This window comes from Falco cherrug, chromosome 9 (genome assembly GCF_023634085.1).
Source record: "Falco cherrug isolate bFalChe1 chromosome 9, bFalChe1.pri, whole genome shotgun sequence".
Lineage (NCBI taxonomy): Eukaryota > Metazoa > Chordata > Aves > Falconiformes > Falconidae > Falco > Falco cherrug.
In genome coordinates, this window is record NC_073705.1 from 51,270,835 (window position 1) to 51,290,903 (window position 20,069).

General features: G+C 38.9%; 1 protein-coding gene across 1 annotated transcript in view; it reads left to right on the forward strand.

Annotated features, from left to right (window-relative positions):
* PLPP4 (phospholipid phosphatase 4) overlaps positions 1-20,069 on the forward strand; it is a 66,147-nt gene that overhangs the window by 12,409 nt on the left and 33,669 nt on the right. Inside the window, exons 2-5 of the mRNA XM_055721341.1 lie at positions 8,338-8,446; positions 12,780-12,870; positions 16,311-16,374; positions 17,923-18,047. Coding sequence (XP_055577316.1) covers positions 8,338-8,446; positions 12,780-12,870; positions 16,311-16,374; positions 17,923-18,047 — 389 coding nt within the window. The remainder of the gene's footprint in view (positions 1-8,337; positions 8,447-12,779; positions 12,871-16,310; positions 16,375-17,922; positions 18,048-20,069) is intronic.

Genomic DNA, 20,069 nt, shown 5'->3' on the forward strand with positions numbered 1-20,069 from the left:
TGTAATTTAGGTACTAAGGAAACTAACATTAGGTTCTAAAACTCCAGGCCATTCGTCCTTTTTCAGCATTGTAAAAAGATTTCTGGTTCGCTATTTCATATTAGGTATTCTAAGAACATTTGCATATCATTTACATAGTATTTCATAAGCTGCAGGACTCCTGTTGTGAATCTATATTGTTGTTAGTTCAAGATTTGAGCTTTTACGTGAGCCCAGAGTCCCCAGCTGTTGCCTCCTTGCTGATTCATTTAAATGATACTGTTTCTTGGATTTGGACCAAACAAGGCAGAGAAAATTTGAGCAGAGGGGGTTGGTTTTATCCTGTTTCTGTTCATATGTACGTTCAGTGTGAGTACATGTAGCTCAAGCCATGTGCTGTAGCAGCCTCGAGCCTGATCTCAGGCACAGCTGTGGAAGCCTTGATAAATACAGCCCCAGATGGTGTATCAGAGAAGGGTCCATGGCTCAATAATCGTTCAGGCACACAGATTGGCACAGACTTCATCATCTAGACATGTTTTAGTTGAAGAACTTGTCTCGCACTATGGCTGGCTTTGTTGGCTCAGTAACAGTACAGCTCACCCTGACTGGGGGTGCAATGCTAGCTGCAAGGAGGAGAGTGAAGAGGATGGCTGTTTATCTTTGGAAGAAGTCATACCCCAATATATATTTGTTAAATTAGTGGATATATGAAGCAAATCTGGGAAACCTGCTGGTAAGACTGAAGAAAAATACTGAAAACCCTCCTTCAGCGCATCTAGGAAATATGATAGCCATGGTAATATGTATATTTTTAAAATTGCATCCCTTAATCAAAATGATTTCTCATATATCTGAAGGACTAATGTGGGCATATGTGCTAATTAAATGTCACACTGCAATTGCTAGCTAATTTAAAATATTCAGAAATATTTTACATCAAGTGATACTGACTCATCTGAAGCTAAACCTACCCTTGAGTTCTCTACTTGCCAGTGATATTAAATAAAAAACCAAACATATTGCTCCTGCCCTTTGTCCTCATCAGTCCCAGAATTTAATTCCATTGACTTTTGCCTCCTCCCTACTTAAAAGTACACCCATAGAACTGAAGTGGGGAAAGCTGTATACATTCAGATCAGAGTATTAAATGTTTCAGGAAGTGGTATGAAGGCCTTGTTTCTAGCTTCTTAAAAATACAGGAATTTTAAAAATGCTATCAGCTTGCACTATTCCCAGAGCTGTACTGGGCACTGAATAGAGACCAAATTAAAGAAGCCTCTTGGAATGATTTTCTTACCATTTACTTTCTGCCAGTACTGCTTTCAGTCTTTGTAAATACTTGCACCTACAAACAGAAGGTTACTGCAAATGAAGAGAGGCATCAGATCTAGCAATAACAGCTTCTGAATTACCTTTGTAGGGTGTTCCTGGTGAATATTAACTACCCTGTATCCTGCAGGACATACAGACCCAATAAAGCTGCATATTAGGATTATAGATTGTTAATCAAGAGTGGTAGGTGTATACACTGCATGTCATTGTACTGGGAAATAAACATTTTTAGCTGTCAGAAAGGCAGAGATAATTTATTGATACAGCTGCTTCTGTGTCTCTTAGTGCAAGTGTAAATTACTTAATGAATTGGTTTTAGCGTAGTTACAAGATGATGGTTATAATAACATGTTTCCATCAAAGCCTATGAAGAACCAATAAAATAGTAATTTCTGTTCTCATGTACGTGCTTCTTATGCAGTCCACATCTATTGCAATATAAATTCTAAAATATTTTACAATTTAACTCTCTGTTTTTTAGTTCCATGGAGAAGTTAAAGCTGTTGCTTTTTCCTACTTGAATTCTTGTCAGCAGTGCACACTTGGCATATCTGAATACCAGGCCAATTAATGAGCAAGCTACAGCATTAGGAGTCTTGCTTTGATGCCGATATCGACTTTTCTTGCTGGTGGGAATTGCCCTGCCTTGCTTTGTGAAACAGTGGCAGAAAACATCAAATCTCTTGATACGCAGTGTTGTGCCTTAACTATAGGGGAAGTTTCTCTTTCTTATCTATTCTAGAGTTTATATTATTGAAGTGAATATTTTTAAATTCATGTCAGCTTCTTCGTTGGTGAGATTGCAGTTCATTATTAATAGTTGGGCCTTGGTTGTATTTTTTGTACCCTGGGACGTAATTCCCTTCTTGAGGGCTGAGGATTTCCCAAATTGCTTTAGAAATTAAATGGCTCAGATCTCTTTCCTTACGCTAACTTCAGAGCTAACACAGAACTATCTCATCATACTGATATGCATAGTCAGCAGCATTTTAGCAACTGAACTCCGCCAACTCTGTGGTGAGCAGAATGACGGTGATGAATTACAGGCATTGTTTCTTACCTCACCTCATCACTATCTTGTCTGCTTCAGGTCTGTTAATTTTGCATTCCAGCCACAGACCATTTCAAGCTTTGCATATTTTGTCTGTTTGTGCAGGAGTTCCTAAAATAACCACTAAAAGGTTATATTTTTTCCCCTTAATATTGCCTAGAGAGAATAAACAAGACTAGGTTCTCTCATGGCATAAGAGTAAGTTATTCTCTCCAGGTATATCAAATAACATGACATAAATGCTTTTCCCGTTATCAGTATGTTTCAGAATGGATAATTTGAAGTGTTGGATTCAAATGTGAGGAAAGGTGATGCAAATAAGCGGTGTTCAATGCAATGTACCCAGCCGCTGTAAACACTGGGCTCTTTCTGTTTAGCCTAGGTCACTTGTTGGAAACCCCTAAAGCAAATTCTGTCTTTCAGAATATAATTTTCTTACCTCCACTGTTGTTGTGCCCTATGATACATTCTGATTTATGGCTCTTCATTCAGAATGCTGGGGCTGCGAATCTATTGCATGAGAATCTCGCACTGAGTTATGTATTGTGTATGTACTCGGTAATTAGGCCAGCCTATACAGACATCAGCATCACTGATGATGCTCGCAACTGTGCAGTTCTAGTGTCAGGACAACTGGTTGCACAATTTAACATGGCAGGTACACTATAAAAGCTTCTACTGCTAGATCGGAGACCTAGTTTGGGGAATACTCAAGGAAATCTCCATGTAAGAATGTGCACGCTGGAGTTCCAGTAGCACAGTTGCAGCTGACTTGTTTCTGTGGGAGAGGACGCAGCGAGTCTGCTCACACAGGGTTCTGCAGCTGGGGAATGGTGGTCAGAGCCCAACTTTTTTCCTACAAGCCTTCAGAGGTGTTTTATGAGAGAGATCCCTGAACACCTGCTGTCTCCTCATTACTGGCTGCAGTGAGGAACTGCATACAAAAATATTTTAGCATCAGATCTGCTTATGAACAGATGAAGCTTAGAAAAGAGAAGGGTTGGTCATTAGGTGTTTGGTGTGAAAGACTAAGTATCACAATCACAAGCTCACATTCATTCTCTTCTGGTGCTTTGTCATGCCGTACGTACTTCTCTGTCCTCTCTTGGTTATTATTACCTGGGACAAGCCTTGTCTGCAAGAGACAAGGCAAAAGGCCCCCCACCAACAAACAAAAAACCCCACCTTTGTACATGCCTTAGTTGATGCTCAAAACCAGGAAGCAATATTTAACTTCCAGTGTGCTATGAACTCTTCTGACGAAGCAGACATCTAAGTCCCCAAGATTGCCTGGACCAAAGTGCCTGTGTGATTTCATGTTGTTACTCTCTGCAAGTGGAGCTGTTGGCCAGTGGCAGCCCTTGTAACACTGGCAAGTACTTCTAAGGTGAATGCTAGTCACGGTTTCATTGCTGGTAGTGTCTGTCTTGCTCTAACAGGACACAATACAATCCTAACGTCGGGCCCATCAGTTCTGTCCCTATCCTGCTCTTGTTGCTAGATTTGGAACATAGTTTTCTATTCTTAACATTTAAAGGTTTCTATCTTACCAGCTTTGCCAGTGCAGTAGCACTTACTGCTATTTCTCTGATGTCAGCAACTTCCAAATGTTACTGCTGCTGGATTTCAAGGTGCTGAGTGCCAGGGAGCGGTAGCTACTGTAAGCAGCGTTTGACACAGTAAGGCAAGGTGCTAAGGAATGCCCTGCTGCTACTTCTGGGAGGTGGAAACCATGGTGGAAGCACAGGTCAACGACTCTGTGAGGATATTTATGCAATGTTTGATTCGTTTGCTACCAGTGAATGGTTTCATAAAAAAGCATTTTTAGTCCGAATTACCACAAAACTACTGTGCACTTCTGCCTGGATCACTCTGTTGTGTGGCGCTTGCATAGCAGTTGGCTTAAAAGGCTGCATGCTGTGAAATGGAAATGAAGTTAATCTAACTTGGAAGTGCTTGGGTCCTCAGAAAAGAAGATTTTTGTTTAGTGTGGTGTCATAGGCAGTAGTGTTGAGATGTCCAAAGCAACCTCAGGCACTTGGGCACCTGTTCCTCACTGATGCTTTTAATAGAATTAGGGCTCCTGTTTCCCTTAGGATGCTTTGAAAGTCATAGTTAAAGGTTCTTGAAGTTAATGGAAGTCCTTTTATGCCTTAAATATCTGTTATCAGGCTGAAATGTTTGAAGTCTTGCTTGTTAAACTGTTAAAAATGCTGGGCGAATATGTAAACATGCAGAAAATATAAGACCAAAAAGCTAACACTAAAATTTCATGTACTAGTATGAAGTAAGCTTGCTAAGTTACCCGTCTGCTACCAGGGGATGTTATATGATTGAGCTTGTATTTTCAGCCATAATAGAAAATGTCTAGAAACCAGTTTTCTTTATCCAAGGAGTACATTCATTTCTAATAACATCTAGTCATTTAAACAAGCTTGTGCTGGCTTATGAATAGTAATGGACTGACTTTTGGTTAGGACGAAGGAACATAAATCACTAAGTGTCAGGCAGCTTAGAAACCAGTATGTCCTCATGATTGTTTAATAGAGTACAAAGGGAATTGCCTTCAAGCTAGTGAAATCTCGTATCCAGGCGTCCATTGGTGATGCTTCAAAAAAAGAAGAGAATTGTTCTCTTATGAGTCTTGGCATAAAAATTTAATTAGCAGCTGAGCTCTTTTTGAAGATGAAAAAAAAGTGATTTCTTTTTATATAGTCACTTTAACTGTTTACTTTGTATTTCTGTATTGCTCATACAGTCAAGATCTGCTGTCTTCTACAGCTACAGCTATTTTTTTTTCTCCATCAGTAGTGATTCTGAAATGATTTTACCTGGTTGTAGCAAATGAATCTTCTTTTTTTTTTTGTATTAAGTTTCAACATATTTGAACATTGTTGTTGGAAGACATTCAAAATGTAACTCAGAAAGAAGTGGATACATAATCAGATTTAATATGTAGTGGATACAAAACTGCGTAACTCAGAAAGAAATGGATACATAATCAGATTTAATATGTAGTGGATACAAAACTGCTGTTATTAAATAAAAGAGTAATTATAATAATTATTACTGTCATACATAGATTTGTTGAAAAGAATGTTTCTTTAGAAAAGCACCAATATAGTGAATGCATACTAATCAGAAAATACATCTTTAATTGGAATTGGATACTATTTATGTTATTTATTATACTTTCATCTCTTTAGCACATGTCATTTTGCTCTTAAAGAAATTAGATCTTATGATTTAGCACGTATTTGCAGTGTCATGGTATATGATTCCTGTGAGAACTATGAATTTGATTTTTGTTTAATTTCTCAGATTTAAACAACTATACTTTAACCTTAGTTTTCTTACATTACAAGGAGACAGGAAACAAAAGAACAAGAAGAGCCCCAAACCTTTAACTCTGTTGGCATTTGCTCATAATCTCAAATGTCTTAATGTCAAATTAATTAAACTTCTGGTCTAATGTGACACATTTTCCAGAAGTGCCCTGGTGCATGGATGTACTGTGATCACCTTGAAGCATAAATCTTTGTGTATTGTTCACATTTTGCAGTTAGCAGAAATGCTTCAAGGCCCAGATATGTCAAAGAACATGCGTCTGCTTCAAGACGTTCCTTGGCGTATCCCTAATTCCCAGTGCTTTGAGAGCTGCCTCGGAACAGTCAGGGCAGCAGATACCTAAGGGAGTATGTCAGAAAAAATGTGACTGGCTGGAAGATAAAGTCATTGAAACTCAACTGGCTTGTTTAACTTCTTGTATGCCCAGACATGCTTGTGCTTATCTATTTATTTATGTTGAGATGATAGTGGTGAAGTACATCCTTGCCATGGAGTCTGTGTACATCTTCATAACAAAAAAAAATTAAGTCCTGGACAGTGTAGCTGTGATCTTTGCTATTCAGCTCTCCCAGATGACACATACTGGATGTTCTACCCAGACCTGTGACTTTATTTGGCAAATGAACCCTTTCAACCAGCAGTTAATTGCTTCTAGCTTCTGTCAATGTCTTTAAAAGACTGAAAATAAAAATAATATACTTAAGGACTTTCAGTCGAAATTTGGAAACAAAGTTGTTTGCATCATCTAGAAATCAACCTTTATTTTTTCTAGTCGAAGACAAAAATCATGAAATGAATTTTTCATATATGAAGGGGTTTATTTCCTGGAAACAGTCTTCTCTAGAAATGTTTCCCTGTTTTGTGTCTTGCCCAAGCCATGTTTTTTTAAACTTCAAAAAGATTTAAGTTTTCATTTTGAAAACACTGAAACAAAGTGTTTTGACACTTCTGAAATTCACATTGCACCTTCTTTAGAGAGTGGGGTCAGATACTCAGCATTTGAAGAAGCTGAGTATAATAGTAAATATTCTCCTTGCAGAACCAGACTCCTTAAGTTTCCAGAAGAATGTGGTTGTCCATGTAGGTCAGTAGGGGAAACATAACTATCAGTACAAGTGACAACACTGTGTTTGACTTGTTTGGTCCTCAGATTTTGTTGTTTTCCCTAGGGAAGAAGTTCTTTGGAGCTCTTTTTGGAGTAAACGGAGAGTTTTGTGCCTTCTGTCTAGCAAAAGCATGTGCTGAGGTAAAGGGGGGCAGTTGCAGTGTGTGCTGGGGAAGTGGGAGACTGCTGCTAATGCAGAGATTGTGGACTACAGTGAGAGAACAAAGAGCAGCTGGTCAGCCCTCGGAAGAGATAAAAAGTAGGAATTCCTAAGACCCAGAAGACTGGATAAGGCTTGTTGTTTAGGAAGTGGCTGACCTGGCTAGATTCCAGGACTTGTCTTCGCAAGGGGGAGATGCCTATGTAGGGTTTCATTTTACTTTGCTTTACAAATTGCTTCAGTTTTTCCTATTTACAGAGTCAATTTTGCAGCTTTTACTTGTATAAAACCTGGGTTTGGAGGGGTTTAAAGCTCCGTGGGCTTTTTAGGTCAGACCAAGCTGCAGAAAACTGGTCCCTGTGTCTTCTCTCAACAGCCATTCTTTCAGTCCTAGTAAACTAGCCTGGAATTAGTAAAGGCAAAACTTCCCGGGAAGTCTGGTGTGACTTCAAAGCTAAGAAGAGTTAAGGGATAGTGAAAGACTCTGAAAAAAGCAGTACGGTTTAAATGAAGAGAGACAATTTATGTAGTCCTGAAAAGCTTCTGAAACTTCTCACTGCAGTCAAAGATCACAATTCCTGCTTCCTCTTTCGGTACTGAACAAAAGATACCCACACAATTTACTTTCTGTGTGACAATGTAACCTCAACATTTTATTTTGTTGCTTTTCGTTTCCAAATAACATAATTACAAAGCTGTATGGGGTTTTTGTTATTGTTGTTGTTCGTTTAAGAGAGATAAATGACATGAGAATGGAATTAAAATGGTCAGTTTTGGTGGAATGAGACATTTCTGGTAGATTTAGGTTCTTAAGCTTCACAACCAAATCAAAATACTGGCAATCTGAAGAAAGAGATTAGGAGTAAGCATTTTTTGGTGATAATCTCTGAAGTTTTCTGTTCTTTCTATCAGTAGAGGGAATTGCCTGGGCTGCTTCTTTCTCCCTGCAAACACAACTGTCATACTTCAAAGTCTGGATCTTGACATTTGAAAGACACATTTTGTATTCGGTATCTGGTATATAATTTCTTCAGTATCAACCATCTGCTATGTGATTTTTCTAATCCCACAGTATTCTTTGCACACTTTTCCCACAAAAAATAAAATGACAATTTTTTTCTCCACAGTGAAGTTTATGGAACTTTTATAAAGTTGTAGAATCTAAACTTTTAAAAATCATTTTCCTAAGGGTATATTTATGAAGGTTGCATTATTAAAAAGCAGTGAGATAAGGGTAATTCATGCATGCCATATCATAATTAACTTTGGGGGAAGTTTTAAATCAGCAGGACTCTTCTGGGCTTTTTGGTCATGATTTCAAATTGCAAAAAAAATTGTATCTTTATTTGTCATTTTCAGTTTTACAGAATTTTTGGATCCATTCCAGAGGGTTATCCAGCCAGAAGAGATCTGGCTGTATAAAAATCCTTTGGTGCAATCAGACAACATACCTACGCGTCTTATGTTTGTAAGTACTAAAGGTTTATTAGTCATTCAATGGCTGTAAACTAAGTACACTTTCATTTGATAAGCAGCAGGAAATCTTTCAGAAGTATAGGATGTTCCTTTAATGCTATTAACAATTGCTCTCCAAAGCAGGGATGTCATAAGTGACAAAATGTGGGAAATCGTGGGGAGTTTGTAAAAAGCAGCATTACTAGGTGGCTGAATTTATTAATGTTGATTCTACACTTTAAGATTTAAGCTAGTGTTAATTTAGAAGGATGCTGGAGAAAAGATTAGAGAAGCTTTTTGAATTAGCTGGTTGGGTGACCTGACAAAACCTTGCCATGCTCTTATTAGGCTAAGTGCTTAAATATTGAAATCGGATTTGTTTTAGGCATGTTAGGCACAGAGGCATTTGCCTCTAAGTACTTTTTTTTTTTTTTTTTTTTTTTCTTTCATGTAGACAAAACCTTTGTTTTAGCTTCTAGTACCAACAGGTGTACTAACCATATCATAGAGCTGCCGTCACCATTCTGGTTCTTCCCAGTACAGCTCATGTTGACAAGCAGACTGTCTGTCTGATTTTGATGGTTTGCCTGGTTGTCAAAATTCATGGTTTTGGTAACCTTCACTAGCAATGATTAAGAATCATAATAATTTACACCTATAAGAGTACACTAAGATAGACCACTACAGAAATGCTAAGAAATCGCAGGTGTAGTTCAGGTTATTAAGGCAAGTAGGTCAATCTTTACAAAAGCTTCATCAGTCAAAGTGGAGATTTTGCAGGAATGAGCATGATAGATGTGGTCAAATCCTATTACCCTTATGTCAAAGCATCTTTTGCTGTGTCTTCAGTGAAGCCATATTCAGAATAAATGCAAATCAGTTATGTAATTTTTCTTTTTTCTTTTTTTTTTAATAAGGCTCTGGCTTTCAGTTACAGAAAGTTTTTAATAAAGGAACACCTTGAAGGTGCTTCCTGTTTATGTGGCAGCAACATATCCCAGCCTTCTAAGACAGAGACTGAAGGCTTGGTTTTAGATTCACCAACATATTGTTTATATTGCATTAAGAATAAGCTCCATTAAGGACTTTTTCAGCCTAGATGGCTGAAAATAAATGTTTTTTCCTGGAATAAAGTGGAAAACATGTTCCATTTCCTGAAATAGAAGCTTTGTAGAAACAAAACCCACCACAAAACCAAACATTAAATTTTTGTGCTAGGAAAGAATCTGAATTTAATTCTGCTGTTTTTCCTTAGGCTGAGCATTACCTCGATACGTTTCTCCGATCTGTGTTTGCAACTGAAGAGTTCAAGAACCAATAGCGAATCATTGCAAAGGGATTTTCTGCAGTGGTGGAACTATTTTTGAAACCAGTTGGGATAATCATTAGTCTAATACTTTGTTCTCTAGGCGGTAGCCATTGGGAAGCACAATTCTGGGATATGTGCATTACCTTTCCCTGCTAACCACTGCCCATAGAGCCAGCTTTTGGTATACTGTACGGTAGGTGGAATTTCCAGGCAGCTGTGAGTCAGTAATGTTTGTATAATCTGTGTTCCCCTTCTGACTCAGACCACTGACATCTCAGTAACTCAGCAAACAGCTTCTGGAATGAAGAAATGTAGATAATTTCTGAATCTGTTTTCTTATTTAATTAAAAAGAAGAAAAATCCAACTCCAGCATTGATGACAAGTTTTCATAATGTAAAGAAACTCTTGACACTAGTGTTGTACTCTGATATTGAAATGCATGGCTGTGGCTTGCCAGAAAGCTGTCTCTAACATTTTACGAACTGCTGGATTATTTTCTATACCGAGAGATTTGAATACAAGAGAAATGTTGTGAATACTCAAACCCAGATCAAGATTGGACAAAGTTGACTTCTGCATGGGTAGCAAGCAAGCCACAAGGTCTGGGAAGACCTGACCTTTGCTCTGTCTCTCTATCAGTGGATCTTCCTTGTCTTGGAAAGTAGGTACTGTCAGCTTCTCTTGAATGCATGGAAGGATGTGGGAGTCCCTGTAACTTTAGCACATCTCTCGCTTACTAGGGTGAATAATGAACAAGAGAGATTTTGTCCATGTTTCACAAAAGCAAGGCAATGTTGGAATATTTCACTGCTGGAAAAGAAAACATTATTGAGATGCATCTGAGGAGTGTATTGCTCATTAGGCTGTTGCCAAATCTGTTGCAGACATGAGCCATACAGAATCTTTTTGCAAAATAAAGTAAAAGGAGTCTTTAGCAAGCCAAACTCTATGTGTGCATTTTGCTGCAGAATAAAAAGCACCTTCCAGCTAATGCTCTTGTGTAAGGAACAGCAATGTACCGCAAACATGAATAGTTCTTCATCTTTCTCAAAAATCCATATGCTTGTGAAATATAAGGAAATCTGCAGGTTTACCAGACTTCTGAAGATTGATTGTGAAATGGTTTGGAACAAGCTGCCACTTGAATTCTATTCATTGTTGATATTTTCTGCTGCTCCTGCTTGTTCAAAAGATTTCTAACTCCATGAAACCACCACTGTAAGCCTGTCAGCCTGGCTATATTTCTACATGTTCTTCAACAATGGAATGCAGATATCTTGCTTTTGCTTTTTTTTTTTTTTTTTTTTTCCCCTGGTGGCATTTTTTTTATTTCACTCTTTGTCTCTGAAAGCCGAAATGAAACTATTGCTGAAGATAGAGAGGAGTGAATGATGTTTCTGGACAAGTAACACAGCACTGACATCCTAACTTGAATCTCTCTCACACACTGTAGACAGAAGGGAGTTTTAAGTCAAAATGGTGCATTTTTTTTTTTGCACAAAACCTGGTGCCTGCCTTTCTAAATGTAAAAAAGGGGAGCACACTCCAGACTGTGTTTTAGTCTGCATGGCTTGCTGAGTTAGATGGTATTTTGCAGATGTGGGTGTGGGGAATGTGGTCCAAAAGGCACTACCTAAATAACAAATATAGTGCATTTTCATGTTGTTCCCTACTCAGATATTCTAAAAGCATAAAATGAGGACTGGGATTAATCTGTATTATAGAAAGAAGACAGTCACACATCTTTTGTCATAACACATCTGTCCTGTTTTTTATTTCAGTGAGTCAGTTTAAAGGAGTAAGGCACTGTTCAGCCTCAGTATAAACAGTATAATCTTACTTAAGCCCTCGTGCTCCTTGTGCCATATACAGCTTAATTTTTGCCTTGTTTAAAAACAAAACAATTATTTTCACTTTTCTTCAAGAGACTAATTGCTTTTGAAAGACCTTGATTTGGTTTTGAACAAATGTGATTGTGAAGAGGATTGTAGATTCCAGAAAGGAACTGGATAACTTAGAACCAGCAAGAAGCATAAACATACTACCTTGCCTATAAGCTGCCTTTTACCTCTGCAACTGAAGGTCTGAGATAGAAGGGATGACGGAAGGACCAGTTGGGAACAAAATCATAGTTTCCATAGCAAGCTACTGATGAAAAACTCCCTGGTATTGTGCTTAGGATAAACTGATACGTCTCTTTGGAAAGAGACGGTAAATACCCTGCTCAGGGAGGACAGGCTGCACTATACCGACACTGCACGAGGTGGGATGCTCCTCAGATAACTGGCACATGTACAGTGAATCATCAACCCCAGTCCAAATCGCTCTGTGATAGTGGAGATGCTGTTCATGGAAATCAAGTGTGTGCATTGATGTGCAGATGCCATTTCAGATTCCTTGTAGGAGGAATCCTGTCGTGCAGCACTGACCATAAAAGAATAAGGTTCTGCTTAACCAATGAATATACTTGTAAATGTTCAGGTGTTGTTTTTCTGGTTTGGAACAAAATCAAGCAGTTTGGTCCCCATCCAAACACTTGTAAACAAAAGAATTATAAAGATATGATCTCAGTGCATTTGAGAATGACAGTTAAAAAGAAAACAAAAATAAAATAAATAGCATTTTAAAACATCAGGAAGTTGGTGCTGGAGTCTGTTGAATACGGTCTTGAGAGCGGAGCCTGGATGCCTTCTGGGGCAGTGCTTAGTGTGGAAGCAATGTACAAGATCTGTATGCATCAGCGTATGAATTTTGTGGACATTATAGACTGTTGCTTTTTCATTTATGAAGCTGGCATTTTAAATGCAGCTCCAGGCAATTACAAATCAATTATAACCCACAGTTATGTTACAATGTTAATGTATCCATTGCCCTGTAGTTGCAAAGACAAATCATCCCAATTTGCTTAAGGTCAGGAGTTTGATAAAAGATCATTCAGCCTTCCAGTTTAAATGGACCTAACTGAAACTAATTATTAATCAGTAGGACTGGAAAGGAATTGATGCTCTCACACATGATATTTGTTATCTCTTACAGGCAATTTCATTCCTTACACCACTAGCAGTGATTTTTGTGGTGAAAATAATCCGGCGAACAGACAAGACTGAAATTAAAGAGGCTTTCTTAGGTAATGTATGTCATACTTCAAGTTGGAAAATGCATGATAGCTCTCAAAGATTGATTCCAGCTGTACTCTAAGCCCTGAAGAAATCTTGTCTCCGTTACAGTCCATTACAGTAGTTTTCAGTGCAGTTATAGTTGCAAGCCATCTCACAAAAGCCTTTGTTTTTATGTATGTTTCTAAAAGTACAAATTCTGTGCCTTAATTCCACATTCTAGCTAGAAAGGGACAGAATTCAATCAGTAAAGACAAGGCCATCTGAGAGGCTGTTCAGATGTACATTTTTCTGTCACAGCCGATCTGTTATTTACCTCTTATTTATACTTGCAGGTATTGTAAATTAAGGGTTTGACTGGAAAGTCCTGTGAGACTCAGCTGCTTAGTGTAGGAAATTACTCCTCTCATTGTTTTCACTGACCTTCTCCTGGAGTTTACTCTTCCCTGTTGCAAAATCCATGCTTATGGCTCAGCTTTTCTAATCACAAGCTGATGTTTCATCTTAAACTGCCAGTGGAGTTAGTTTTGCACCTAATCCTGGACTGGGAACCGCTATGGCTGTGTTATGGGTGAGGTCTAATTACGGCTCTAGGCAGCAGCTTCAAGCAGAGGAGCAGGTAGACGACAGGGATGGTAAGTCTTAAACTGTTCCAGCTAATTCTGGCTGCACCTCTCTTTTGAAATCTTTTAGTGATATATGCCCAGATCCTTTTTACACAGACACCAAAACTGACTAAAACACTTTCATTGGCAGAGGATACTTTGAAGCACTAAGAACTGCAAATGTTTTTGTTGGCAGTGTGTTTGAAATCTGCCCAATACTGAAATTCTGCTTTACTGGCTAATTTACACTTTAATTTATTGGCCCTTAGGTCACAAGGTCAAACCAATACTCAGCCTTGTCTTAGCTAGATAGGATGTAAATGGCACTATGCCTTTGAGATTTTTTTTTTTTTTTTTTTTTTTTTTTTTAGATAAGGCTGCATTCCCATTAGCTTGCTCTTTCTCCAGTTGCTTTACCACAAGTGTGAAAACATCCTAGTTTTGTTTTGGCTGCTGCCAGTCATTTGTACTAACTTCTGAAATGTCTTATAGTGATATTTTACTGGCAAGTCCATTCAGTAGAAATAACTATTGATTCATAAAATGCATACACAGTCACAGTTCTGAGTTTCACTTTCTGTTGGGTAAGGAGTGGAGCTTTGGATTATAGTTTCTCCATCACTTATTCTTACCACCTTTTTCTTCTGCAGAGACATAAGTTTTTTTCTGCTGTTCTTGCTTTCTGTTTGATTCCCCCTGTAATGTCCAGTAGAAAACCTGCCAGCTTCCCCAGTATTCTCCTTGCCACCCAGACTTTAAGGAAACCCCAACCTTGGATGTTCTTCTGTGGTGTACCCCTACTTAGTATCTGCCATAATTGTGGAACTTGTGGCTTATTTATGTTCAAGTGTACTGTGTATTGATATGATTAAATTTGTTAATATGTCTGGTGATGTGAGACTGCTGTGAAAATTCATTAACTGTGGTGGAGCTTTACTGATTTGCTGAGATCTGGCTCATAACATTCATAATGAATCATCAGGAAGTCCCCCAAAAGGTGAACTTCTTCAGGTATCATATGTAGAGGAGAGCAAAGGGTAAAAGGGTGTGAAAATGCTTTGCCTCTTGTATAGCCATTAATATAAGAAAGGTGAATCAGTGCATCTAGGGTCTGGAATAGTGAGTTTCCTAATGTTGGTGCCCTTAACCCTTCCCCTGGAAGTGCCTACATCTCTACTGACTAGATTATATAACTTTTGGTGGGAAGTATGAATTTTTTCCTAAAGGGAGCAAAATGTCAGCAAATACAACTCGTTTACCAGCTTATATTCACACGGTCATTTGATACTTGCATTGCCATTGCAAGGAATAGGCAGCAGTGAACACGTGATTCAGTCAGGTGTGCAATAATGAACAATCAAGGCAAAGGTCAATGAAAAGAGTAAACTTGACCACATGTCTCAGAAAGCAGATAAATCTATGTGTCCCGTTTTTTAGAAAGGAGACTGTAGTACCACGTCATTGTTGGTCATATGCGTTTGACTTTGTGGAATATTTCAGTTCACCATGTAATCACCATGAATAACAGAGAGAAAATAATTGAAAGGAAAAAGAGAACATGGGATTGAGTGGTCGCTGTGGACGTGGGTGTTGAAAGTGGAAGACTTTTTTGAACAATGTCAGTGTCTCTAGGATTGACTTGTTCTTTTATTTTTGCTGGCAGCTATTGCTATAATCTGAGAAAACCCTTGTTCTTCCTTTGATGGAGGACCTCCTTTTTTTGTTTGTGGGCGTTTTTTTTGTTGTTTTCTGTGGTGGTTTTTTTTTTTAACTTAAAGAAAAATAGATCCTATAACATACGTTTTTATGATATATAATATCCTTAGGCAAAGATTTTTATGGAGACAGGATGAGTGCTGCTGAAGTGCAGCATCTGGGGCAGCAGTCCAATGAGAAAAAAGCTCGTGGAGCTGGCATAACCAAAAGTTATATTACTGTAACTGTTCTGCTGGAAATCAGAGATTTGCCTAATAGTTTTTCTTTTTCTGATGGGGAATAAAATTCAGTGACTTTTGTGTCATACCAGGGAGCTATGCTGTGGACTGCAACATTAAATCAATTTTAATCTAAAAGGAGTGTATGCATTCAATTCACGTGCTGCTGAAATCACGGCAGAAATCTCCACAGGCTTTAGATGAGGTTCTTTGGAAAGTCTAGGGACTTGGCATGCAAGTACAAATAAAAAAGATGATTCAGTCATACCTAGTATGACAGTTCCTGTTCATTACTCCAATTTCATTTGGAAAATTGGTTAATCCTGGGGGCAAGTGTAAGGGGAAAATTTCAGGGATTTTAGACAAAACATCCACATCCTTTTGAAAGAAAAATAATAAAAATACAATTCTAGTTTTAGTGAAAAGGCAATTATTTAGCTTGAAAGTGGACTGTTTAATTGCATTGTGCATATGCATATATATACAAATACATAAACACACACATGTGTACATATATATTTTACTTATAGGTCTATACAGGAATTCTCCTTGACCCAAAGAGCATAATATTTTCATCTAGTAAATTGCAAAACTGATACAAACAGTGCTTGATTCTCTAATATTTGTTCCCATCTAATGATGTATGCCTGTGCAAATGACACTATAGGAAAAGCGGCTTTGTATAAGGAGATAAGATTTCTCAAGAATAAAAGCAGAACAAAGTCAGTCATGTGGTTATTGTGATGCTCTGGGGTCTGTCCTTAGTCTGGGTAATAAAAACAATAGGCTGCAAAGGTCATTCAGTTTTCAGTCCAGTAAAGGTTTCAGTCTGTAAATCAAATGCTGTACTGCTGCAATGTATAGCTTGGTATTTAGGTTATTATTGTTCTGTTTGTTCATTCTGTTTTGTAGCTGTTTCCTTGGCTCTAGCTCTGAATGGCGTCTGCACAAATACTATTAAATTAATTGTGGGAAGGTAAGTCTTGTCATGTTATAAATGATAACTTGAACTGTTAAGAGAAATGAAGAGAGGTTGAAAAATACAATAGACCTTGATAAAAAGATAGCTGCTGCTCCAAAGCACGTTGAATTAGAACAGGCTCCTGTGAAGCTGTCCTTCCCCTGGTGCAGGTGTTGCACAACTTCATTATGTGACGTCCAACTGTGGCAGGAATCTATGCCCTTGTGTTTTGTCATTTGTTAGACCAGTTGGCAGATCCAGACAAACAAGGAGTTTGAAAAGAAAAGTGTGAGCTGAAATCAGATCATTAAATAGGCAAGACAGAAGGGGAGAATCACAGCATGTGGCAGTTTAGATGCCAGTGCCACTAGTCTCATTAAACGGGAATCAGCTGAGTGCCTATATAACCCAGTGCCTGCATTTCGTGTGAAGCATAATTAGTGAATGTGGTATTTCCAGGTAACATCAAGGTCCGTGGCAGAACTAACCTTGGAGCTAAGCAATGAGTGGACTTCTAGGTAGGACATTTTTTTAGGGAAGCATAAATTTGAATGAAGGCCTCGGAAAAACATTAGCAATCAAAACTTTCTGGAAAATAACATTTTTTTAAAAGTATTTTTTGGCTTTAGATCAAAATTTTGAATAATTTTAAGTCAAATATATATTTGACTTGAATTCATACACTATTTAATGGAGTCCAATGCTGCATTTGTAATTCACCTGTTTTGCAGCATTGAGGAAACAGTATTTGTGCTCGGTCTTTGGTGAACCCTCTCTGGTACAGTACTGGTGCCCTGACAGTAATGGTACCTGGCACTTCTATTTTAAGAGTGCTTTTGAAATGTAATTAAGAATGCCTGCACCATCTTCTTCAGGCAGACGAGCTCATTTTGCTTGCAGTCCAAGCCAACTTGTTGCTCTGTCAGCTGGTGTCTGAATCTGGTCGCTTGCCTTGCTTGTCTACACGGTTCATAAGCTCAGGCTCAGTGTGACACCAGGCAAACCTGTGTGCTATCATTCACCTCGGCAGGGCCAAAAGAAGCCTGGGGGTTTATTCAGTGCAGCTAGACTCAGCCTCAAGGCTGGCATTAGAATTTGGTGGTGGTTTCGGTGCCAACCTTGTAGCCTAAGCTGTAGTCCTGTTCATGGCTGGATGTGTTGGCAAGACTCGTGCAGCTTTGTGGGGCTGCTGTGCCCCTTTGTGCTGGAGGTGCTGAGCAAGATTGATGGCTCTAGGCAAGAGTAAGGCCACACGCTGGTTTTCAGAGGCAACTCCCACTCGCACGCTGCACTGGAAGCTCCCTTCAGAGAGCCTGCCTGCCCAAAAAGTGACCTTGAGCTGAGGGACTTGGTTTAGCGGTGGCCTTGGCAGTGCTAGGTTCACTAATGGACTCTGATCTTAAAGGTCTTTTCCAACCTAAATGTTCCTATGATTTCTTGTTGCTGTGTTAAGGCAGGAGGGAATGAACTCTGTATGTAATAAGCAGCAAATTTAATAATCGCTTTGAGATTTATTTGTTACTACAGCTTTTATATTTTTAATATCCGTGGTGTTTTTTGTAGACCGCGTCCCGATTTCTTTTACCGCTGCTTTCCAGATGGAGTAATGAACTCTGAAATGCACTGCACAGGTGATCCCGATCTGGTGTCTGAAGGCAGGAAAAGCTTTCCGAGTATCCACTCTTCCTGTAAGTTCATTTAAATGCTGTCCCTTTTTTGTCAAAAGCTGTTCTATCTATGTTTTGGAATTGCTTTTTTTTGTGTTATATCATGAACCTGATTTTTGCTGAAGGGGTCTGGACTTCTGTCTTAGGTCACCACTCCCAGAAATGTCTTTCTGGAAATGAAGTTGTGAGCTTGTGACCCGTCCTTACCTGGAGAACCACCTGACCTCACTGAGAGCCACAGCAGGGCCATCAGTAGAGTGAAGCTCTATTCCAGGTTAAAGAAAGTGTGATTCAGAGGGGGTGTCTGTTCCTTAATCAGATCTCTGTATGCAACCTTTGCCTATATAGTAAATAATGATTTTTTTATATTCCATTCAAGTATGAAGTGTTACAAGGCATGTTTGATCTGCGTATTTATGACAAGATCTGGTTGATATCTTTCAAGTCCTAGATCTATTCATCCAAAGCTCAAGTCACAAAGACAGTTCAACTGCTTTTATCGTTAAGGTTTCTTCATGGGATGTTGTGTGCTCGAAGGTGGAAGGGGTAGGAAGGAGTACCCGGAGATCATGTTGCATTGTTTTGATGCTGTTCATCCTAATGAACTGGGTAGAAAGTGAGGTTCAAGAAGTCCCTGTAGCACTAGAAGCTGTTGTAATGTACTGGAGAAGGACAATTCTTTCATTCTTTGTTTTCTGACTCTTTTGAGAGTATCCACTTCTGGCTGTGGCTAAAGTAGGGATCCTTGTCTGTGTGGGCCTTGATTCTGAGGGGTTCGATGTTCAGGTGTCTACTGCCACTGGGCTGCTTTGCCTGGGGACAGGTGGGAGGAAATGGTAGCTCTGTTCTCAGCAGAGGAATCTTCCTTGCAAGCAGAGGAGAATAGGTAGAATGCCCTGACTTGCTCTCTGCAGCTCCCTGAAAGGAGGGTGCAGGCAGGTGGGGGCCAGTCTCTTCTCCCACATGAAAAGTGATTGGAGAAGATGAAATGGCCTCAAGTTGCACCAGGGGAGGTTTAGATTGGGTAGTAGGAAAAATTTCTTCATGGAAAAGGTGGGTAGGCATTGGAACAGGCTGCCCAAGGAGGTGGTGGAATCAACCATCCCTGGAGGTATTTAAAAAACACGTAGATGCAGCTCTTAGGGACATGGTTTAGTGGTGGCCTTGGCAGTCCTGGGTTAACGGTTGGACTTGATGATCTTGAAGGTCTTTTCCAACCTAAAGGATTCTATGTGTCTGTGACTCTTGTCAGCACAAGACAAGTAATGGGGGAAGAGGTAGCATGTAATGAGGGAACAGGTATATCGATAGCATTGTATTTAGAGGAGCAGGTAAGCAGGAATCAGAGGTAAATTTGGCACAGGTTGGAGTTTCTGTGGTTTCTTGTCTGCTCCTTGGACAGCACTCCATTTGGCTTTGAGGTGGTCCTCAGTCTAGGTCAGATGGTTTGATAGAGTACTCCTAGCTTATGCTGATAGACATTTAGGTCATCTTGTGGAAACTTGTACGTCTTATTTAATTAGGTGTATTAACTCAGGTGTTTTTAAAGGTTCCTTTCACTGTCTTGAGGAGCTTACTTCTGGAGTGTTTTATGTCAAGTGTCTAATAAAACTTATTTTCGTCTATAAAATAATATTATTACTGTGAGCTTTTTTGGTTGGTTGTTTTTTTGGGGTTTTTTTTGGACAGTATTGTTTGTTGCCTTGTACTGTTCTGTTTCCAAGAACTGCCAGTTGAGTACCAGTACGTCATATCTCTGGAATTTGTTTCTCTAATCTTTTTTTCGAGTAATAACTTCAGATTGTCTAATTGTGCAGAATTGTATATTGCAAAGAAGTTGGGTAATGAGATGAATGAAATTCTGTACTGGTCTTGCTCACTTTTTCTTGTTTGAGGCCCAGAAACAAATCAGGGATTAGTAGATGTGTGTGGATGTTTTATAATCTTTATAATCCTAAACAATAAACCAACTTAGCTGTCTTAATTTTTGCTTACAAGCTTCGATTACATTGAAGAGACAATAGCAGAATATATCATGTGCCA